Genomic DNA, 24701 nt, shown 5'->3' on the forward strand with positions numbered 1-24701 from the left:
ACCGAGGGTAGGTTGCCCTTCACGCGGTTTATGTCATTCCCCGTATTCTGAATGTGCCATGACTCCAGTAGTAGTCTCTTTCGCCAGTTCGTCTCTGTTTGAAGGATTTCAGTTTCCTGGAAAGCAATCTTGTGGTCAGCGCCTTCCGAGTGTTCAGCGACGGCGCTGCGAACACGGCTGAATGTTCTGACGTCGTTCTCGCGTTGTCTGATCCTTTCTTTTAGATTTTTGGTTTCCCCGATGTACGAGGCCGGACAGTCGGCACAACTGATTTTGTAGACGGCGCCTTGAGCTTTTTCTTTAGGTGGACGATCTTTTGGTTTCGGGAGGAGGATATTAAAAGTGTTTATTGGTTTGTGCGCCACTTTGAGGCCTTTTTTTTAATATTCGGCTGAGCGCTTCGCTGGTGCCTCTGACGTACGGGATGGACACTAGCTTCTGGGGTTGGGGAGAAGTCAACGGCTGATGGTCCCGCATTTTGCTTCTTTTTTGTTGTCTGGTTGTTTTTCGAATGAAGCCATCTGTGTAGCCATTCCTCTCATGTTCGTTGAGAACCATTCTCTTTTCTTTCTTTTGATCTGATTCCGATGAGGAATGAGTTTCGGCTCGTTTGAATAAAGAATTTACAACAGACGCCTTGTGGTTTGCCGGATGGTCGGATAGGAAATGAAGATAGCAGCCTGTGTGGGTTGGTTTTCGGTAGAGTGAAAATTTTAGAATGCCGTCTTTCCGCGTAACTTGTACATCTAAGAATAGGAGTGATCCGTTCTGTTCGCGCTCATATGTGAACTGTATATCCGGGTCTATGGAGTTTAAGTGTTTCTGCAAGTTTTCGACTTGGCTCGTCTTCACGATGCAAAAACAATCATCCACGTACCTACTGGAGACTACAACTGGAGTCATGGCACATTCAGAATACGGGGAATAACATAAACCGCGTGAAAAGCAACCTGCCCTCGGTGTATGTCCATGGCCTTGGCGACATGGCGAAAAGAAGAAAGGACGCACAGCCAGGTAGACTCCCGCTTGTTTCAGCAACACAAAAACGTCGGCGCGACCCTGTAACCTCCCCCGCCTCCCATCAAGGGCACCCACGCCAGCACTCTCCCCAGCACTGGTCGCTCCCCCTTCCTTTCTTTACAAAGGACGCTTTAAAAGCGGCACACCGCCCCCCCCCCTCGGAAAACAATCCCCTGAAGGAACCGAAGGGGCTCCGAAACGTGGGTCTAATAAAATTCAGTAATTTGGTTGGAGTCAGTCTCAAGTCCTAATCAATTTCCCAACAAGGCAGGCAATTCTGTCGAAGTGTTTAGCTTCAAATTTGTTTTTGTGGGCACAGGTTCGCCCGATAAGGAATCAGTTTCGGCATTCATAGTTTTACGACTGTTTTCTTCACCGTCACTACTACGTGATAACACACATACACACGTGTGTGTGTGTCGTCATGTGTGCAATGAAGCATACAACTGTAACGCATTGAAAGTTTGCAGGTCTGGGACAGAAGAGCAATACACCGAAAAAACACATCTACTGCAAGAAATTTGGGACTTGGCGCGAGCGCACGGGTACGTAATAAAAAGAAAAGCCGTCAGCAGCAGCGCGCCAAGCCGCCGCAGCCCTCCGCGACACTGCTGCTGCTAGCTTTCAACCACTGGCATCGGATGTTGATGATTCAGGTACATTTTCGTTCGTAGTAGTGTACACGGTGACAATGCATCAGCATTTCAAAGTGCACCAGAAACAGGAGCTGATGCGATACCGTGATCACTGATGCTGCCTCTCCGAGCTTGTCTTTCCTGCTTACATTAACCTGTTAAAATATTTAATTCCAGTGATCTGCCCTACTAACGCATGCGAAGTTACACCGTACATTTGAAATACTTTTTTCCCAAGAATAGCGCTTTCATTCGTAAGAATGACATTGCAAAAAAGTGAGGAAGTGGTAACGTTTCATGAATATGCATACTTCGTATTCACTTGTGTCACACTACATATATACAACAATAGCCAAGTCACTGCACATGTGTAACTTTTTGTTGCAGAACTTGGGACTCCTTCTTTAAGTGTCGAGGAGGCAGGCGAAACGGCCCAGGATCTTTTAGAAGAAATGTATACAAACATTCCAGATCTGCCACCATGCGATGCCAGCCCACAAGCAGGCCCTGGCGGCATCAGCGGTCCATCCACAACACAGAAGGACGACACAGGCCGCACAGCTAGGAACCAGGGTGGTAGCAGTGAGTATTATTCAGCACGTGACATGCTGCATTTTTTAAGAGTCGAGACAATGACGAAAATGACAATTTACGGTCAAAACAGACCTTATCTGAATCTTGTAATTTGGCTTTTGTACTTCAAAACTTAGTTTACGTTCCTGCTTGACAAAGTCTAATGTGCTATCTCTCAACTGCTGGCATCATCCGAGTACAGGCATGCGGCGTTACACTTATTCCAAATCATTTTTATAAATGCAAATATCGAAGACGGTAGTGCCACATGCCTACCAACGTTGGACGTGTGATGTGAAAAATGAATTATGTACAGGCTACACTGAAAACTGATTGTGAAAACGTAGTGGTATTACTCCATTACGTTAACACTAACCAAAATGTTCAATGCAGGACGGAAGAGGACCAACACTGCAGCTGGCAATGCGGACCATGAGTTCCTAGAAAAAAGGTGGTTCCATGAGAGGCAATTAAAAAAAAAAGCTATAGAGGTGGAGCTTCAAAAAATAGCTTTGAGGAGAGAGGAATTACAGATGAAGGACCGAAAATCGGAGAGAAAATATGAGTTCCGACAGAGTAAGACGGAGAAGGAGTGTAAGCTCCGTGAGAGAGAAATGGAGCTGCGGAACGAGAGCTGAAGCAATGGGAGCAACTGAATGAAATCCTCAGCTCAAATCAGCAAGCCTTGTTGCGAGTTGTTGACACGCTTGCAAGCAAAGTTTCTTTGCAATAAACATCACCAAAAGAAACAAGTGTGTACTGTTGCTTTATTCTTTAAAAAAGTGTGTTGTTGGAGGCACTTGCACGTCTCATGAAACAGTTTTGAAATTACTATATACACACTACAACGCTAAACTTATGCATTTAAACTTAAACATATGCAATTTGTTCCACTGACTATTGCGTGGCAGGCTTCAGGTAATCCAGAAGACAAGGAGGCTGAAGGTCAAAATATGAAGACACCTGGTTACCATACAGACAAGCGTGGCAAATGATGAGTAGGACGGCCACTCTGTGCGTACGAGGTATGGACTGAAGTAGTATTTTCTGTTTTTTTTTAAATCTAGAAAGGCAAATTCAGAGATGATCTTCCCAAACCCCCATTCAACTGACTGTCTGACGCTGCTCATAGCAATATTAAAATCCTGCTGTTGTTTTGTTAGCCTTGCCGCCCCCCCATATGGTCCCATAAGTGGCTGACGGAGTGGATAGGCAGGGTCGCCATACAAGACAAATTGGTGGTTGTCTCCATTCAGCTGTTCAAGCTTTTCATAGAGCCCGCTCTCCCGGAGGATCCCTGCACATGAGGCATGAAAACAAGCATAGCAGCAGAAATTAAACACGCGGATAAACATTGAAATAAACAAGTTTATTGCGATGAAACGCAAGTACAAGATCTGTGCCAGAGAAGCAACTGAAAACCGGTCTGTGCACTTCATAACGGAGATCATATGGTACTAACAAAAGGTCCCAGAAAAAAAGTATTGCATGTAGGCAAACTTATTTCATTTAGGTACTACACCCTGGTACCTGCTTACCTTACCTTGTGCATATTAGACAACTATGCAAACATGTTAAGCACAGGTAAAATGAGTTGCACACATTTTTTCTTTTACATAACGAGGAACATAAGTCAAAGGAAGAGCTTCGATTAGACCACACACAAATAAGTTCGGCTAGTGGTGCTTAAGGGCCAATAAAAATACAGGAACCATTCCCGTAAAGCTCACAAGCCAATATGAACTTGAATATAAATTTCAATGCACACTTTAACTGCGTTCTTAATTCTTTGTAATATCTGGTTAGTATCCTTATAGGGTTGCCACATCGTAAACATATATTCACATCTTGACTTACTAATAGATATACGAACACTCGATAACGTACCAGCATCATGCCTGCTCCCGGGGTACGGCCCATCCAGCTCGCATATCAAGCCGTTTGGACACATTAACGATTGGTACTTTAAGGCATGTACCCGCTTGTGCCCAGAAAAATAAATGCGCTGATCTTGTGACGGTCTGCAAATGGGCCGCACCGTTCCGTTTATGAAGGCCCAGCAATTCTTCAAAGGCGTACCTTTACGATGAACCGCCTGTAAACGAAAGAACAAACGGTGACGCTGCAGAAAAGAAACAAATCGGCTGAGATAACTGAACATTACGTAGATGAGATAAATTTTGCGGCACCATGGATGGAGCACGCGTTGCTGAAAACAATATCGCATTCAAACGAGGAACGCTTTCCTCGCTCATTGCTTCCAAGTTCTCGTGCGTCAACCACTGATGACCGGTGAGTTCATCCAGGAGAAGGCCAAACTTGCTTTCTACATAGAGCATTACTTTGTTTGTGACACTTGAAAATCACGGAATAATGCCTCGCAAAGTATTCCTGGAGATCACATAACCTGTTTGGATACGCCAGCCTTCGCAGAAACATGCACAGCGCTTCGTAGCCCGAGACGCGCACTCCCTGAGCGCTCGTCACATGTTCCGGTATCTGCAGGGCACTGAGAAGTGGGAAATCCGCTTTCCGGAAGCGAAATTGCCGGCGAAACGTACTTTCCGGAGTGGCCTCGATGTTGAGCAGGCCGCTTCTTGAGGACACGTACAACCTGCGCGGTCGCTCTCGTTCCCGAAGCAGGAGGGTACCTATATCATCCCAACTTAAACAGGACAGGTAATATGGGTCCCACAGAACACTCGATCGCGGCATGCTAAGAATAATCGGTGTTACGCGACCCTCAATATAACACTGAAACCACAGACATACATGCGTTATTAACGCAGCGATTGAGGCTTTGGATCAGCTCGACATTTTGTGTGGATTTGGCTTTCCAGTACTTTGTGTTTTTACGTCTAGATGGCGCCGTATGTTTGCGTTAGCGTTTTGCTCCGTTCCGCTATTCTAAAACACTGCCTTGTGCCGCGCAGTGCAGTCTTTCTTTGCGTTAGCGTTGCGTCGCACGCCAACGCTAACGCAAGCGTTTTACGCTATACTAAAACTCTAATTTCGACCACCAGCGCGCAAAAGCAATATTTTCGCACACGTGGTAGGTGACAGCAGATGCGTGCTTTCGAGCACCACCGCGGCAACCGCGGTCCGAACGAGTTCGGCTGCGAGCCGTATATCATGACTTCACCAACATGTTGCCACGTGACAAACTTGTTTCACTAGGCTCTTCCTAGATGGCGCCACAAGGTCCGCAGTGCACATAGCAATACTCTTTTAGGAAAGGCAACTAGCTAAAACCATCGAAACTATGTGTTGTTTATCTTCCTTGGTAGACGAAAGTTAATAACGACACGCGCAGTTGCGGGAAATGATGGCTTTCAGTAAGTTATGGGTCAATGTTCTTACAAGTTATGGGTTATGGGTCAATTGTTCTTACAAAGAATCTTTCATGGGCCCCACACATCACTTCTACATGCGCCAAAGCATCACGTTCTCTGGGCTATCTACGACGCAATTTGCGAAATGCCCCGCCAAACATTCGAAAACTCGCTTTCCAAACATTCATTTTGCCACAGTTAGAATTCACCTCCCCAATTTGGTCCCCTCATCAAAATTACCTAATAAATATGACGGAAATGATACAAAACAGAGCAGCCCGGTTCATATCGCGTAACTACATTATAAACTCGAGCATTACAAAAATTAAACTAGACCTACCGTTGCCGCCATTAGATATCCGCCGCAACATCGCTCTTCTGTGCTTATTCCACAAATATATCTACACTAATAAACGAACCCGGTTGCAACTGCAAATACCCCACTCTTTTTCACGGAGATTACATAATCAGTTCAGTTTCATGCGCATATACGGTGAAACAAATGCATTTATTTCATCGGCACTACCACGTGCCATCCGTCTCTGGAATGACCTCCCTGATAACATGGCCTCCATATCTAATCCCGACACGTTCCGCTCTCAGTTACTCATGCTTTTCCCATCTAATACCGTTCACGAGTGACCAATCTAGTGTATGTTATCGTGCATTTTTTGCCATGTTGTATATCATTTTCATAAACGGTATTCCTTTGCTCTGTTAACAGTAACAAGTGTTCGTGTGCCTTCATATATTGCTTTGTATTCCTAGTGCCTTCAATATTGTGTAACATGGTAATCTTTTGATAGCACTGTTCCTATTGGAAATTTGTACTTTTTATACCTTTTACTGTTTAATGTGCCCCCCTTACTTTATGCCCTTCCATAGGGCCTTTAAGGTTCTTTTGAATAAATAAAATGAATGAACGTGTATCTTGAAACAGTGTAATGAACAGCGCCACCGGACACCACGCGGACAAATGTATGCAAACTAGATGGATATGGGCGAAAGCGGCAGTGGTTTCCGCTGCAGTGGCTAAACAAATGTGAACCTCTTGTACATGCGCGGAAAATGTTTTCCGGCCGCTTTGGCTTTTCTGCCCGCGTGCCGCTTCTCAAGTGTGAACGTAGCCTAACTGCGGCACACAGCCGAGCTGCTTTTCGCTAACTGCGCCACTTCGCCGAGCGCAGCCACTGTGCTGGAAAAGTACCCCAAAAAGTAGTGAAATTAGTTACAATAATGTCTAGGGTCAGAGAAAGCACCAAAACACTTGTCCCAGTAAGATTCAGTACACGCGAAACTGCGTCACACGGCCAAGGTGCTTTTCGTCAGAAAGCCAGGTGCGGCGAGCGTGCCCAAAAACTACCGAAATAAGTTATAATTATGCTTGGGCTCATAGAAAGCGTCGCAAACATCTCCCAGTACGAGTAATTAACTGAAATTAACTAGGCTTGGACTGCGGAGCTGGTTTTCGATAACTGCGTCACTATACAGGTTCAGTTTTGTGCAGTAAGCCTAAATGTGCTTGAAGTGCGTCGCAGACTGTCAAACAATATTCCTCACCTTCCTATCGTCCAGTAGTGCAGCGGTGCCGTGTCGAAATGCAGACGGAACACAAGAGAACGCCGGGAACCCAAAAAACAGGCTACATCCTAAACAGACGGGTCGCCGAGCACGCGAGCTTTACATGCGCAGCCGGATTCGCTTGTCTGGCGCATGACGTATGCACGCGCGCCTGATGTGCCGCTAGCTTGTTGCTAGGCAGCACAACAAAAATGAGTTGCAAAGTATAAGTTCATTTACACGCAAATCTTTTCACTTTTAGTGGGAAAGAATAGAAAAAAATGAAGCGTTGTCTGGTAGTTTATTTCACATTCTTTTTTTTTCTGATGCTCGCGTCAACTCACGGATGGAGTTGAACTTAAGCGTGACGTGTTTCCTGTTGCTAGTTTTTGAAAAGTGTCCGCTCCTGTTGAATTTCTTTCTCCTTGTGTTTTGCTTTTCTGCAAGCAAGCGCACGCAGCTCAGCGGTGGATGCACGGCGTCGCATTGCGACCTGCGTCATTTTCTCGTGTTTGCACAATCGGTGTGAGACATGTCGCACGTGAAATGGTTGATAGAAGTGCCTCACGTCCAAGTGATGCGGCCGTACGGGTCACGATGGAAGGATACCACAGAGCGCTGACAGCGCTCCGTTCTCTCACCGAGCCTGTCTTCCACCGTGGTACAGTCGTCAGCACGTCTGTCTAGACACTCTATTTTTTCTGTGCCTGCCGAATGCACCCTCCGCGGCCGTCGGCGCACCTCGGTTTGTTACGCTACTGAATGCCGAGTGGTGGCGCTAGTCACGTCGGGTTCGTCTGCATTCGTCTTCCGCGGCTGCACCAAGGTCGATTCAAATAGGTCGCGAAGCTTCGGGCGAAAAGCGGTTCAGTACAGATTGTCACCGACATCAGCATGGGGGGTTATGGGAGCAGCGATTGAAGCGCGACTATGTTTGGAGGGAACAAACATTGGGAATTAAAAACGCATTTTCTAATTCAAACGAGACACCGTTACATTCATTCTACGAAAATAAAATTCCTAGTCAGTTTTATATATTCGTGATGAGTTAAGAAAATACGTTTAATTTTAGTATTATTAATAAATGCATTTCGTTTCAGCGCCCATCGCTACAGGGGGCGTTGACGCCACTATCACTCGCAGTGCGATGCACGTCTTGAAATGGGCAGAAAGGCGCACTCGTATCACCTGTTGAAATACGCTCCCCTCACAATTTGTGCTTTCTTGCTTGTCGAAGTTTGTCTGAATTTGGTGACGCGGGTAGCTTCATTTCTTCTTAATCTGTTCAGTCAAAAGTAGTGACTTACGACCGCCAGATAATTGTGTAGTTGTTTTCGTGCGACTGCGCTGACCGACGGGCTTGGCATCCGACAATAGGATCAGCACTCTACGCCTAAAACTTTCGTCGGCCTCCATAGAAAGTATGTTCTGTGCAGGAATGCGATTTCGACAACCGTACGGCTGGCCTTTTCCTGCATCGCTTTACACGCTGAAAGCTCGAAACGCCCATCAAATCCAATGGCGGGGCATTTGAATATATAACTCTAAAGGAGAAGCAACTAAACAAATTTCGCGCCTTCGAAAACAAAATGACGTCACTTCTGCTTTTAACGGACATGGCGTCACGTTATTTTTTCTTCCGCCGGAAGTGTTCCCACCACATACAGGTGGCGCTAAGCCCCATGAACCGGCGATGGACCGCCATGTTTTGAACGTATGGGTTCCTATGGAAGCTTCGCTACCAGGTATATTTTACCTTGGCTGCACCGCGCTGTCGGTCGGTCAGTCGCATGCGCGTATTTTGATCATTGTACAGTGGCAATTCAGTCTCTTTGGCTCGCACATGCAAAAAAACTAAAGCTTGCTGGTGTGCGTTGTTGTCACAGCACCGCTTAGGCGCTGACTTCGTGCTTAAAGGCCGCCCCACATTCAGCGTTTCTACCAGCGTTTTTTGGCGTTGCGTATCCCGGCGTGGTCGCATGAACGGCGCCAGAGAGGGCGTCCAGCCACACGAGCGGCACGCGGACCAGCGCCTGCGCAGCGTAGCACAATGTGACCAGATTTATTTTACCAGAAACCTCCTAAGCTAATTGTGTAATGTCAATGAAAAGAGCTGTCATAAGTATTCTTCAATGCAATATTTATGCCTTTTGCATAGTTTTACGCTAAATAAAATATTTAGGGCAGTGTAGAAAAATTACACAAGGCTAAGCTTCAGAAAACTGGCAGCAATATCGGCGTGAACATCACGAGCGGTCGGCGCGTCGGCGTGCGTAGCTGAGCATCGAGGGTTCTTTATTCTATGATAGAGGGGGAAGTAGGTGCTTTTTATTGCTAGACGCCATACGCCACATCATGGAAAAAAGGCAGCAGCTTTCGCTGCTAAAAAAGAAGCTGCTGCTTCTCATCATTTTGAGACGGCAAGAGCGACGACGCCGGCGCTGGTGGGTGCGACCCGTGTTCATGCACCAAAAGGAAGAAGGGCTTTATTACACGGCGGTGAGTCCCATTTGCTGTTTTGCTTCCCGTAATAATTGTTCTAAAACGTGCTACTACCGTGTCTTTCAACGACTCTGTGGTTGTGCCAACTCCTGCGCACTTGTAAATACTGTTTGAGGTCTATTCGTCGGGCTCAGTTTATCTTGTTTATGGCCCAGCTTTCGACACAAGAGTGTTCGAGTGAAATAGCTATATGAAGTGGCAAATGTATACTGTACAGAAGCGCATTGTTCGCGATGCCAAGTGCGGAAATGGGCCGCTTGTTGTAGGTTAAGTAATTCTTTTTCTGGCTTTCTCCAAGATTGGTGCATTCATGTTCGCGACTTTGCGTATTTACTGTCACTGAGTGCCGCTAAAAGCATGTGCGTGTTTGTGTACGCGTCTTTTTAAACAAAAGAATTGTGCTCGGTTTCTCATTATTTCGCAGGACATATTTGTGGATCTATATCTTCGCACTGAATCTTATACCAGTGCATGTTGACCAGCAAAGTAGCGCCAGTGAGCAAACCATCGTTGTGTGTAATAAACACTATATCACAACATAATGCTTCTGCATTTAATATAGCCTCGAAAGCATCTGTAAAACACAGGCGTCCTATTGCGACAAGGCTTAACGCTGAACAACTTACTTGATTTTGTCAATTTGGGTTACTCCATTCTTAAAAAATGTGCAAGTAGTTGCTCTGGTTTTTGTAGCACTGAATAGTGACCATGGGGGTAGTGTTCTATGTTTTCAAAGACTAAGCAACTAGACACAGTTGTACATAAAACATGTAAGTATAACGTCGGCTCATAGGTATTCTTAAAGTGCACAGATATCTTATCTCTTTCATTAGAGAGAAATTGATCAACTTGATTGACAGTTTTTCAAAACGCTGTTAAACATTGCCATTAGAAATGTTCCATGAGCAATGTCGTGCAACCCATGAAGTGATGACTGCGCTTTAACTATTGATCAGATTTGACAGCGTTCAGTAGACTGAGGAGTCAGAAAAAAAGCTTCGACAGGGGGCATCGTCAAAGCTAGCCTTTTACTGCTCCTAGCACTCCCACAAACAACCAACACCAAATTAGCGCTTTAATCCGCTATGCAACATAATTTTTAAATTACAGCAGCAGGGAATACACACAAGCTTCTGTCAGGCTGTCTAATTTTTCGGCGCAGATGCTTACGCAACTTTTAACAATGTCGCAAGCAGTACATGCTGAGCAGGGGATTGTTTTGATTATTGTGTTAGCCTAATATGAAGAGCTATTTTATTTTTGCCCCTGTGGACTGCTTTTAACCATCAACATTTCAACAGCTTATGTTAAACTTAGTATGGGCAATCCTTCCCATTGTGTCAAGTATTTCGTCGCACAAGAGCACCGAGTCCATTTCAGATCGACCTTTGGCAGCTTTACTAGCCGTGTAATTTCTTACTTTCAGAAAATTAGCCGTGCAGATGCCCTAATTTATTACTGTACAATACTGTGCAACCTTGTACATAACTGTACAGAACAGTACTATTGCTGTACACAGAATGTGAAGGCTCCAGCACTAGTTCTTGGGGCATGATTAGACCAAGTTGTGCACAAAAAAGCTGATTGAACACAATAATCAAATACGAGGAGGCTTGTGCAAGCTCCCAAATCTGCGAACCATTGCTTCGAGAGACTAGGCAACTGCTCCCTGCACCAGAGGTGCTTGCCCCTTTTCAGGCCTGCAAAGAAACAGCTTTTCCCGCAAAACATGTACTTCGTTCACTATGGCTGATATTCGCGCCACCTAATACAACTTTTTTCCCCCATGGTTTAACTTGCAAAAGTGGAGAACTATGAGCAAGGGGCATATTTTGTGCATTTCAGATTTTTCAGATTTTTACTTTTTGTGCATATACTGAAAATATCAATTTATTACTTGGATTCCCGCTTATTCAGGTGCTTCTTTGAAGTTTTACGTAGCAATTGTCAAAAAGTATCTGAGCAAATATTTCTGCTTTACTAGCGTTCAAAGCATGAATGATCAGCATAAAATTTAATTTGTGACACTGTACGTTGCAAGTATAATATGTTTTGAAATAAAACTTCACAACATAGAAGCACCATAATTGAGCACATTTCTAGCAAAACAGTTGCGCATGTTTTACATTGCCTGCTTTGCTTCTCCTTTATTTAACCTACCCCATTCCTGGGCGACACGGTATGTGCCTCACTTTTCGTAACCTCTCCCAACCATTCTTCCCTCAACAAACATCAAGCATTGTCTTTGTCCTCATTACATTTTTGTGTCAACGACTCGCATTGGGCATGTGCATGAACTACTTCTGGCAGTTTTCCATAGCTTGTAAACTTTCATTAATCACCATTGCATTAATCACCATATATTTTTTACTTACAGATGCGTCGGATGAGAGAGGGGGACCATGAATTTTTTTTAAAGTTCTATAGAATGACCCCAGAAATGTTCGACACATTACTTTCATTTGTGGCTGAGGACCTGAAACGCAAGTATGTTGTGAGGGAGCCACTTGAACCTGGTGAACGGCTTGCAATAACCTTAAGGTTGGTATAAGTTCAGTTTATTTGCATTTAATTTGGAACACTAGAATAATGAGAAGGAAGCTGGTGATAGGACGTGTAAGTCAGTTTTACAAGTACATTTTGCTGTAGGTAAAGAGCCAAGCTACGTGTGTAGTTTGCACTGCTCTGGTAATTTGAGTGGCTCTATCACTGCCTATAAATAACCTACTGGTACAACTTGATTTCCTGTACAACAAGCCAAGGTGTTGCAAAAATCATTACCATCTTTCAGTAAGCTGTCAGATTTGCATTTGTTGATTGGTGGTTAACTGATGTCTGTGTACTATAACTTCCTATTTATGCAACATCAATTAATGCAATGAAACATGTGCTTAGTATCTTATTAAAGATTATGAGTAATAAACAGGAACTCCCAAGCTGTCGGAGCATCTGTGTAACGAGTACTTCATCCCTGACATTATCATTACTGTCAAATAATGGTAATAGTATTGCTAATAAACCTGTAGATAACCATGCATACATTTACTGGCCTTCCATCTTTTGTTTCAGCTACCTTGCATCTGGCCAGGAAATTAAGGACGTGGCACTGGTTTATAGAGTGGGCATAGAGACGGCTAGGCTATGCATTCATTCATGCTGTCGAAGAATTTGGGCGCGACTAAAAGATCACTTCATGAAGGTAGGGAGGAGATAATAACATGAAAGGATTTTGAGTTCATTTGCCAATCATTATTTGGCATTTACACATGCAGGATGGCTTTCGACTGACCTTATTTGTGTGCCTATGATATTATTAGCTTATTTGCCTTGATGTATGTGCTGCATTAGTCCTTGCAGTTCCCTTTCTGAAAGTATCATTCTGCTGATGATTGTGTTAGTGCGGGTGATCTTATTTTAATTCCATGCTGTTCGGCATATTTCACAATATGCTGACATACCTTTTTGCATGTTAAATGCAGGCATACATAATGTAACTGCCTTTTACCACTGCTTGCACTTTTGTACTTGTTTCATTGAGCAGTGATGGCCGTGCATAAAGGAGGCATGTGACATGTATTCATCTTGCTTGTTTGAAACAGCTGTTCTTCAGCACAGGGTGGCAGAGTAATGAGCATGAAATGTTAATTGTGATACAGGCACTCATGTACACTTATTTTGAAACCATTAAGGGGTGTCCTGGCCAAACAGCCATTCTTTCATTTAAATCAATGTGCAGTTCTGAGTACAAAATGATTTGTAATATTGTCACCCTAACTTAAGATTCTTTAGCACAGCCTAGCACACTAAACCTATTCTTTAACAATCTACACCAGTACACTTAGTGGATACTACTTCTATACTTCACCATAATATTATTAGTCTTGTCAGTGTTGAGCATAGTATATACTGCATCAATAAAAACCATCTAGTTGTATTAAGCCCTGCACTGTAATCATATGCGCTGCCTGTGTAATGGCTTCTGAAAAACATTTTAATAAATTCAGGTGCCCTCTGAGGCAGACTGGACAGAAATTGCCCAAGGCTTTGCCTCCCAGTGGCAGTTTCCCAACTGTTTGGGAGCTGTGGATGGCAAGCATGTCGCCATCACTGCACCTCCCAATTCCGGCAGCCTATATTTCAACTACAAGGTAAGCTTGCTCACTAGGCACATTTAAGCACACAATTTTTGCCATCTGTCACATATTAAAGAGTACATCAGTAAACCGTACATCTGATCAGTTACACAAGATGTGAAATTATTCCAGCAAATCACTTTCTTGGTTGTGGCATTCTTTTGTTGTATATACATATTCACTATATTTTATGTTTCACTTTGTTTTATGTGCACATTAATGCTCTCTGTTTATCAGCTATTGTCTTCTCCACTGCAGAGAATATCTGCTTATGTTGGCAATGTCTGCTTACCTTACCTTACTTTGGCAGTGTTATGTCCCCTTCGAATACTGAGTTGACATAAGCCAGCAGACATCAAATAAACCTACTGTTCTCTGCTCAGTGCAAAATTTCAAAATTGTGGACTCTAATATAAACATCGAATATGGCCGCAATGTTCTGCTAGTCGCAATACCAAATTCACCATGTGTACTTCTGATGTCGTCCATGAAATTCGTTGACGCTGCAGAAATGTATACATTGGACAGAATGGGCAATGGTCTATGATAGAGCGAGAGATCACTATAACAATGTTAAAAATTGGTATAGTAGCCATCTAGCTGCCAATAGTAAGAAACGTGCATGCACTGCACTCTTTCGTAGTACCAGGTTCCTGAAAATGCAAAGACCAATAGGAGAAAAATTGTAAAGGTGTACTGCATAACAATAGCAAAAGCGTATCATTCGAAGAGACATTTCTTTGGCTAAATACGTGTATGTGTGATGCCGCTCTCCCCCCTCTCCCGTGCGTGCTGTCAATCCGGGTGATTCTTGCTATTCTATAGATAATAGATAGAGATCTATAGATAGAGGGCATGGCACTTGGCTGACAAGCATGATGCCTAAAACGCCGTTGCTGCTATTGCAGATGCTGCCGTGGTTTCTCGTCGGAATGTCGGACAGGGACGACGGATGCCTCGTTTTCATCGTCGATGCGCAACTTTGCAGAAGTGCAAGCTTGGAGTGCGCATTTTCCGGACTCGCTGCCACGGGTGTGACGTCACCAGCGACCAGTCTACAAAAGGGACAACGCGAGAACATCGCCTTCAGAGGGCATGGCACTTGGCTGACAAGCATGATGCCTAAAACGCCGTTGCTGCTATTGCAGATGCTGCCGTGGTTTCTCGTCGGAAGGTCGGACAGGGACGACGGATGCCTCGTTTTCATCGTCGATGCGCAACTTTGCAGAAATGCAAGCTTGGAGTGCGCATTTTCCGGACTCGCTGCCACGGGTGTGACGTCACCAGCGACCAGTCTACAAAAGGGACAACGCGAGAACATCGCCTTCAGAGGGCATGGCACTTGGCTGACAAGCATGATGCCTAAAACGCCGTTGCTGCTATTGCAGGTTAGTTACTGCTCTACGTATCGTAGTGATAATAGATGCTTGTTAGTCCTGCCATGCCCTCGTAGATGTTGTGCTATTTTGGTGGATTGCTGGTCAATACTGTTGCTGCTGCTAATGGCCGGGGATGTTGAGGAAAATCCAGGCCCAAGAAATGCTGAAATCTTGCAGGAAATTCTTCAAAATCAAAATGCACTGGATCGCAAGATAGATGATATTAGGAAAGAAATTGCTGAAGTGAATGCTAAAACTGATAAGATGCAAAGTGTACTAGCCATGTTCGACGAAATGAAAAATAGAATCGATAAATTGGAGACCACCGTACGAAAACAATCTGAAAAATTAATCGATTATGAAAATAGAAGCAGACGAAATAATCTTATGGTGTTCAGTCTTACTGAAAGCACCAACGAGTCTGCACATGTGTTAAAAGAACGCGTTGTAAATGATATTTTTTCTAAAGTTCTTGGCATAGAAGTCTCTACAGTGGAAAGAATTCACCGGATTGACAAAGTAAATCCTGATAGACCAAGGCCTGTGATCTTGAAATTTTATGACTACAAGGAAAAGGATACCGTCCTCAAAAGCGGCGCAAAGCTAAAGGGAACTTCAATCAGGATAAGCAATGACTATGCGAAGGAAACAGTGCAGATCCGAAAGAAATTATGGGATAGTGCTGCCTTGGACAGGGACGCAGGTGCAAAAGTAGTTCTTGTGCACGATAAACTTCGGATAAACGATCAGTTATACGCATGGGATGACGTCAAAGACAAGCGTTACTTGCACTCGAGCAAACGTGATACTGATCAAATGAAGCGAAGTGAGCGCGTTGTATCAACTAAGTCAAATGGATCTGATAGCTCATGCACCTCATTTGAGACACCAAAAAAATAGATAAGATTGCTCTCATTTAATGCGCGCAGTATAGTAAATAAGACTACGCATCTTGAGTATTTATTGCTTTTGCATGATCCTCACATAACCACTATAACTGAAACATGGTTGCATGAAAATGTACCGAATGATTGCACTGTTCCTCCCGGTTACAACATATTCAGAAAAGACAGAGACTCACGTGGAGGTGGGGTGTGTATAATAGTTAAAAATTCTCTGAATGCTTCGTTGATTGATTGTGAAGTACCAGAAACTCTCTGGTGTAAAATAACTTGTAAAAGTACTGTTTTCCTTATCGGACTTGTATATCGGCCACCCTCAAGCTCCCCTGAGTTTCTCGAAAACCTGAACAAGTTTTTATATTTTCATGTAAATGGGAACACTAGGTTGGTAATGACTGGAGATTTTAACTTACCACACATAAATTGGAAAAATTTTTCGTATTGTGGTGTGGAATCAGTAAGCGCTGAAAAAATACTAGACACTATGTTTGCGTACAATTTGAAACAAATAGTGCTTGAAGATACCAGAATTACGCCGACTTCAAGGTCAATACTAGACTTGGTGTTCCTATCAAATAAACTAAATGATTACAATGTGACGGTAGAAGATGGTATATCGGATCACAGGATGATCTGTCTCGATGTGCCTATCCGAGCAACTAGGCAAATAAAGAGCTATGTGCCAGTAAAAATTAAGGACTATGCTAGGGCTGATGACACTTCGATCCTTGATTTTTTGGAGATTCAATTTGATAGTTTCAAGAGTACTGCTGGTCTAAAAACAGTAGACGAATTATGGCAGGAATTCAAATGTATTATAAATCATTGCATGGACAAATATGTTCCATCACGGGTTAAAAAAAACAAAGCAGACTAGTCCTTGGATCACCTGATATAATTCATATGAAAAGAAAAATAAGAGATGGCGTAAAGGGAGCAAGTCGCCAGTGGTCTTGGCCAATTTAAAAGCTGAACTCAAACGTACTTTGGCTAAATCTAAACAAACATTCTTTGAAAAAAACCTCAGCGATTTCCTTAGGTCCTCACCTCAAAAATTTTGGCGATATTTTAGCGACAGGAAAGAAATGATTGACGAAATTCATGATGGAAGCGACATTATAAGAGAAAAGGGTGAAATAGCAAACAATCTTAACCATTTTTTCCTATCTGTATTTAACGCCCCAGAAGCTAATGTGAATTTGGAAGAGGCCTTACATATTCCCCCTACTGTTCCAATGGAGACCCTTGAAATAACCCAGCAAGGAATATTTCAGCAGCTACTCAAATTAGATACGAAAAAATCGAGCGGACCCGATAATATACCTGCAGTATTCCTCAAACGATACGCAGAATGGATGTCACATTATCTAACTGTCATATTTCGAAAATCTTATACAACTCACTCATTACCGCAAGACTGGCGCACCGCATTCGTGATACCTGTATTTAAAGGAAGTAATTGAAGACAGGCAACAAATTACCGTCCAGTGTCACTTACTTCAGTTACCTGCAAAGTCTTCGAACATATAATAGCAAAACACATACTTAGGTTTCTAGATCAGAACAATTTACTATATCCTTATCAACATGGCTTTAGGACCGGGTTATCAACTGTTACACAGTTAATAGAAACAATTCATGACTTTGCGGGTGCAGTAGATATAAGACAACAGGTTGATGTGGTTTGCGTGGATTTTGCGAAAGCTTTTGATAAAGTACCTCATGTCCAATTAATCTTCAAATTACGTAATGCAGGAATAAATGAAGTGATAATAAAATGGATTGAAGCATATTTAACCAACCGTACGCAGGTAGTTAAACTGGATGGTTATGTATCAGACTCATTAGCTGTGCTCTCAGGAGTGCCCCAAGGCTCAGTATTGGGACCACTATTGTTTCTCCTTTATATTAATGACATTAGTAGCGTGGCAGAAGAGGGTGTTCAGGTTAAGCTTTTCGCAGACGACTGCTTAATTTACACCACAATTACTAAGCTTGATGACCAGCTTAAAATTCAGAAATGTTTGCAAAATTTAGACGATTGGTGTAGGAAATGGAAAATGGAAATAAATTATCCCAAATCTACATATACGCACATCACCAAAAAGAAAACTGTCTATTCCTTTTTTATAGCATTGGAGGACATTTATTGGAGAATGCGCACCAGTTCAAGTATCTAGGGGTAACAATAACACGAAATTTGACATGGAACCAACATATAGATAACGTCTGCACGACTGCCTATCAAAACTTATACTTTCTGAGAAAAAAACTGGAACATACATCGCGCAATGTAAAGCTTATTGCATACACCACCTTCATTAGGACAATACTACAATATTCAGCCGTTGTTTGGAGTCCCCATCAAGTGACGCTTAAGAGAAAATTGGAAAGGATACAGAGACTGGCGGCGCGTTTCATTTGTTCGACGTACCGAAGGAAGGAATCGGTCACGCTTATGTTACAACGTTGCAACTTGGATCTTCTTGAAGTACGTAGAAAGAAATATAGGCTGAAGATGTTTTATCAAATAATGCAGGGTCAACTTAAGATTGATAAGCTCAAATATCTACACGCTCCAGGCAAAAGAAACCCGCGAACTAACCATGACTATGTCAAAGCCGTACCGTACCAACACAGATGCATTTCGATACTCTTTTTTTCCGGATGCAATAGAAATGCGGAACCAATTGCCAAACGCTATTGTTAGCCTAAAAGATGCCACCAACTTTGAAAATGCTGCTGAGGCGTATTTACGGGAGTTTCCAATTTTGCTTTGAAGTGCCAAGTGATATGTGCGACTTGATGTTCATTGTAAGTACTTTGATAGAGGTCAGAAGTGTGCTGAACATCATTCAAGCGAACATCTTATTCACTGTGAATTGACATGTGTTGAGCTACTTTACGTAGATTTGCACTGTACATATTTGATGTATGTAATTGTATTGTCCTCTCTGTTATGACCCTCTATGAGGGTTAACAGTATTAATAAATAAATAAAAATAAAATAAAAGACTGGTGCTGCTTTGAATGAGGTTTGGGCGACAGTCAGCATCCTATTGCACTGCTTCAGCATACATTGAAGATAAACCAACTTGCCCAAATCAAATTGTTGCTCGCACAAGGTGGCGGATGTGCATGTGGTTTCTAGGTAAATGCAGATGATTGCTGCAAATTGCAATTGCTTAATTACTACAGATGCTGCTTTTCACAAGTCGTGAGTGACTTGGAGCAGTCACAACTGTTTCATTTGAAATGTAGGTATTTCATGCTTAAAAGTGAGGCATCTCACTACTCTGTAGAATTGATGCATTTGTTCTTAATGTATATTTCCAAGGTCATAAAGAATGTCATTTGAGTGCGGTTTTCATGTGTGCTTCTATTACATCTGCAAAGATGGTGTACTAATATGGTGACTGATAACCTATTTCAGAGCACCTTTTCCATTGTGCTGATGGCTGCCGTCGACAGCAATTATCAGTACACGATCATTGACGTTGGTGCTCAAGGTCGGCAGAGTGATGGAGGAATATTGAAAAGCTCGGGATTCGGGAAGGCACTGACCAGTGGGACTCTCGGTACACCTTCTGCAAGCTGCCTGCCTGGTACAAGAACTGTTGCACCCTATGCCTTTGTTGGGGATGAGGCATTTCAATTACGCAAGGATTTCATGAGACCCTTCCCGGCAAAGCAGCTCATTGATGAAAGGAGTGTCTTCAATTACGGGCTGAGCAGAGCAAGGTAAAGCATGGGAAATACTTTTAGTATTGTGGGTCACTGCGATGATGTTGAAGAAGCCTATGCTGCACGTGTATGCACAGCGTGTGGTACGTTTCTTTTTCTACATCCTTCGTGTTTTTAGCACTCTGAGCTTTTATTAATTATTCGAAAGCGCAGAAATATTAATTTATCTGATACTCTTGTTGCATGGATAGCAGATTATCTTTCTGGTTGCATGCAGTTTGTTTCAATTGATGGCAACAACTCTTGCTATCTCCCCGTTACATCCGACATATGGCCATTGCTGTTTCTATTGTACATTAATGATATTGTACACCTGATGCAAAAAATTTGACTCTTTGCAGATGCGTGCATTTTTTGTGAAATATCTTTCAGTGCATTAGCAAACTGAACTTGATTTAAACCTACAATATATAGTGTGATGAGTGGGGCACGGCTTTGAACAAAGGCAGAACGGTCCGTCTTTGCAAAACACATAAGAACCTGCTAAAATAAGAGTACACACTGGCCTCTGTCCCGCTAAAAGAAGTTAAAAACTACAAATACCTAGGTGTAACATTCACTAATACCCCTTCTTGGAAATTACATCTCAACAATATTTTCCCTTATGTTTTCGGAAAAACCTGTTTTAATGACACAAGCTCAGAAATTAACCTGCCAGTGTTAAATTACTTAGCAATGCTACTTTTAATAGACGCATGCTAGAATATGCTATTATTATATGGGACCCATACACTAAACGTAACAGAAAAATTGAAAAAATTAAGAGAAAGGCTATTCATTTTATCTACTGTAAGTTTAAATGTACCGATGGTTAATGCACCGAGTGCTTTAACAATAATTTGTTATTTGCTGACAGTGTCCTGCATGTTTGCCTTGCAGAAGGTGTGCCCAGAATGCCTTTGGGATTACAGCAGCAAGGTGGAGAGTGCTCCTACGCACAATAAACCTCCACCTGACTAACGTCGATTATATCATCAAAGCAGCCTGCATCCTGCACAACTTCATAATGAAGTTAAATGCACAGAGGCATGGATATGTCGATAGAGAAGATAGCTTTGGAAATGTGATTCCAGGCCACTGGCGGCAAGTGTGGGAGGAGCAATTCAGGATGGATCACAACCAAATTATTTTTCGCTTGCTTCTACACATGCTCGAAATTTCCACACAGAGGCAGCAGATGCGAGAAACATCTTTACTGCCTACTTCTGCAGCACATTTGGGGAAGTTGCTTGGCAGTGGCAACAGCCGGGCGTGTCAAAAGATGTTGCTTTAAAGCGTCTACAGGAGCAACAGCTTTTGCCACTTGTAAGGAAGTAAATTTCATTGAATGTATTTATTCAAATATAGGTCACATGCCTTCCCATCAGTTCTCGATGTTCAAAATCTGTCAGGTAGCAGCAGGATTCCTCACCTTTGAGATGTTCTCTATGTAGTATTGGTTGCTTTCATCTCAAACAGGCACAACCACTTGTCCACAGAAGCATCATCTTTGGTGTACTTGGTCAGGTCGATCTTCTTAGATGTGCTCATGATGCTGTTGAGGTAGATGCTATCGACTTATGCGATGAATCAGTCATGGCGTCAGTCAGAACACAAGTTTATTGACAATCGGCACCCATGCTCATCTTCATTCCCTATCCACCCGTGAACCGTCACATGCAAACATAAATCCTGGGGCAATTTCATATTGTAACGCACGGTTGAGTGACGGTACTATCATCACTTTACCTTTGGCGAACTTGTGCCTTACAAACAGCTAAATGAGAGCCTCACTAGAACGTCCAGTCTTTTCACAAGAGACCCGCACCTCTTCTCTTGTGCCGCTATCTTTCGCAGGTAGCAGTAAACAACTGGACGGACGCAGGAGGCGGCTGGCGTGCGTAATTTGAAATCATCTTGTCATTGTCCCCCTTCCAAGAGTGCATCGTCCCGATGCTCATACAGAGGGTGGCGTTTTCTAGACTGTCATGAATTCGCAATGCTTGTAGGCCGAAGCAGTTATTGCCTGTCGTAGTACGGCTTCATTCGGACGACATGGACGATTTCTGTTCGATGCCGCTGTTGTGATGAGGTTACTTGACCTTCTGGAGCAACTTGGTAGTTCAAGAGACTAATTCGGCGAATTATCCTATACGGGCCAAAATAACGATGAAGCTTCTCGGATAGGCCGCGCATCCGTACGGGAGTCCAGGTGCATACTTTACGTATCTTCGTCGCAAGTTGTATCGCTCCGCGTCGGTTTGCTGTTGCTGCTGAATGCGGTGTTGCGCCAGCTGCCGTGCTTCTTCAGCTCTTTGTGTGAAGTCACTGACGTCATTGTCAATTTCGGAGGTCATATCTACTGGTAGCATTGCATCTAAGGTCGTGGTGACGGTCTGGCCAAAAACGAGTTCGAAATGTGTCATTTGAGTCGTCTCTTGCACAGCGGTATTGTACGCGAACGTTGCGTATGGTAGTATCCTGTCCCATGTTCGGTGCTCCGTGTCCATGTATACTGACAACATATCAGTCAGCGTTCTGTTAAGTCGTTCAGTCAGTCCATTTGTCTGGGGATGATATGAGGTGGTTTTTCGGTGACTGGTGTGCGTCAATTTCATAATGGACTGTGTCAAGTGGGCAGTAAATATGGTTCCTCGGTCCGTGAGAACTTTAGGAGCGCCATGCCGTAGTACTATGTCAGTGACAAAAAAATTCCTTGACAAGAGACCCTGTGTCGGCATATCAAGTTAGGTAGTCAGTTGCAACTACAATCCAACACTTTTCTGATGACGATGTGGGATAGGGGCCAAGTAAGTTCATTCCCACTTGTGCGAATGGAGTTTTCGGTGGCTGTATCGGTTGTAGGAGACCTGCTGGCTTGAGTGGTGGTATTTTACATCTTTGGCAGTCCCGGCAGGTTCTTACGTAGTGTTGCACAGAAGTCAATAACTTTGGCCAGTAATACTTCATGCGGATGCGTGCGAATGTTCTGCTCACTCCTAAATGTCCTACTGATGGGTCATCGTGGCGTGCTTAAAAAATCTCGAGTCGTAACTTGGAAGGTACGACGAGCAGAAATGTGTCTGCACTATGCTAAAATTTTTTTTTTGTACAAGACATTATTTCTCAGGACGAATGACGACAAGCTGCGCACAAAAGCTCGTGGAATGTCGACAGGGTGTCCTTCTAGGTAATCAATGAGCAGGCGTAAGTCCGGATCAAATTGCTGATGCTGAGCCATTTGCGATGTTGTCACAGCTCCTAAGAACGGGCAATCCTGTTTATTTTCCCTAAGCGTAGATTCCGTGTATTCAATCGGTGCACGTGACAAGCAATCAGCATCACTGTGCTTGTGACCGGACTTGTATACGACCGTTATATCGTATTCCTGTAGCCATAAATTCCATCTTGCCAGCCGTCCAGACGGGTCTTTGAGATTCGCCAGCCAGCACAACGAATGATGGTCGCTGATAGCTCGGAATGGTCAGCCATATTAGTATGGTCTAAACTTGCTGATGGCCCATATCGCCCTGAGGCATTCTTTTTCTGTTGCCGAGTAGTTCCCCTCAGCTTTGGAAAGTGTTGGACTGGCATACGCAATGACTCGTTCCTCTCCGTTTTACCACTGAATGAGGACGGCACCGAGGCCTAAATTGCTTGCGTCTGTGTGAATACGAGTTTTGGCTTCCTCATGGAAATTAGCAAGCACCGGGTGGTTCTGAAGATGCTTTCGGAGCTCATTGAAAGCATTCTTCTGCTCATTGAACCAGCCGAAAGGCATGTCTTCCTTTGTTAGCTGCGTTAGTGGTTCAGCGATCCTTGAAAAATTTTTGGCGAAGCGTCTGTAGTAGGCGCAAAGTCCTAAGAATCGCCTGACAGCCTTTCTGTCGGCTGGTTTTGGAAATTTCTCCACTGCTGCAGTCTTCTCAGGGTCCGGGCGAATGCCTTCTGAACTGACGACATGGCCGAGGAAAAGGAGCTCGCGAAAGCCGAAATGATACTTCTGCGGTTTTATCGTCAGACCTGCTAATCTAATAGCTTTCATCACAGCCCGCAGTCGTTCTACATGCTGCTCACAAATAGCACTGAAAGTGAAAAAAATAACGGAAATTGTGCCATGCTGTGCCAAATCAGCTGTGGTTCCTCCAGACATTGGCAAAAATTCGCCAGCGCAGTGTGGTCCGTAACTTTCATGTTCTGGCCACTAGTGGGTGTGAACAGGCGTACACATTCACTTAGTGTGAACTCCAGATGTTGCAGTGCCTCAATCGCGAGTCTAGTAAGAGGCAAAACAAAGTCAGTCTTGAGCAGGAGCGAGCTTTGAGCTAGTTGAAGTGTAACAGCCCAGAAATTTCATGGCACTAGCTAGACGTGGACAGGGAACACTTATAATATGGCGTCCATTCCTTTGTGTGTGTTCTCTGTTCACATCTATTTGCGCTGCAGAGCTTTTTGATTCAGTCACCTGAGTTTATACACCTTCTGTGTGGTTTTATAGCTGTTCAGCTTTCACATTGTTAGCACCGTCTCCATATAAGATGCATAAGGTACGGGCTTTGCACACGGTTGCCGCGATGAGCGAAACAGTAGCATACGGGTCACGAGTTGTAGCAAGAGAGGGGCCCGTTGAACTAGAAATGAAGGCCGAAAGCGTAGCAGTTTGGGCGAGTTGGTATGTCATGACTGACTGCTATCGCCAGCCAGCATACCAACTCGCCCAAACTGCTACGATATAAGATGCATTTGTTGCCCGCACAGGGCACCTCTCATGTAGTCCTGCTAACAGTTTTGTTTTTCACTGATCATGCCTCACTGATTCACTGATTTCACTGATCACGGACCATCCTACAGTGACGGAGAACATGACAAAAAAGCTTATTGGTGTTATTCTAATGATGCCTTTAAGTGTGCTATAAGTTGATGCAGACTGTACACGTTTGCT

At 43.6% G+C, this 24701-nt stretch overlaps 1 protein-coding gene and 1 pseudogene across 1 annotated transcript; one reads left to right on the forward strand and one right to left on the reverse strand.

Moving 5' to 3' along the window:
* Positions 1-2757: 2757 nt before the first annotated feature.
* LOC139048713 (uncharacterized) lies at positions 2758-5081 on the reverse strand (annotated as a pseudogene).
* Positions 5082-12004: 6923 nt separating this feature from the next.
* LOC135917378 (uncharacterized) lies at positions 12005-21149 on the forward strand. The gene is made up of 5 exons (XM_070522772.1): positions 12005-12163; positions 12692-12821; positions 13627-13770; positions 19470-19777; positions 20660-21149. Exons 1-5 carry the CDS (start codon positions 12009-12011, stop codon positions 21051-21053), a joined length of 1131 nt encoding a protein of 376 aa, XP_070378873.1. The 5' UTR covers positions 12005-12008; the 3' UTR covers positions 21054-21149.
* Positions 21150-24701: the final 3552 nt, after the last annotated feature.

The sequence above is a fragment of the Dermacentor albipictus genome, chromosome 8, assembly GCF_038994185.2.
Source record: "Dermacentor albipictus isolate Rhodes 1998 colony chromosome 8, USDA_Dalb.pri_finalv2, whole genome shotgun sequence".
NCBI classification, from domain to species: Eukaryota; Metazoa; Arthropoda; class Arachnida; order Ixodida; family Ixodidae; genus Dermacentor; species Dermacentor albipictus.

Excerpts from the sequence above, each read along its gene's own strand:
- LOC135917378 (XM_070522772.1), top strand. The coding sequence starts at position 12,009 with ATGAGAGAGGGGGACCATGAATTTTTTTTAAAGTTCTATAGAATGACC. Across the intron at positions 13,771-19,469 it reads GCCTATATTTCAACTACAAG|AGCACCTTTTCCATTGTGCT; the intron begins GTAAGCTTGCTC and ends AACCTATTTCAG. Across the intron at positions 19,778-20,659 it reads TACGGGCTGAGCAGAGCAAG|AAGGTGTGCCCAGAATGCCT; the intron begins GTAAAGCATGGG and ends TTTGCCTTGCAG.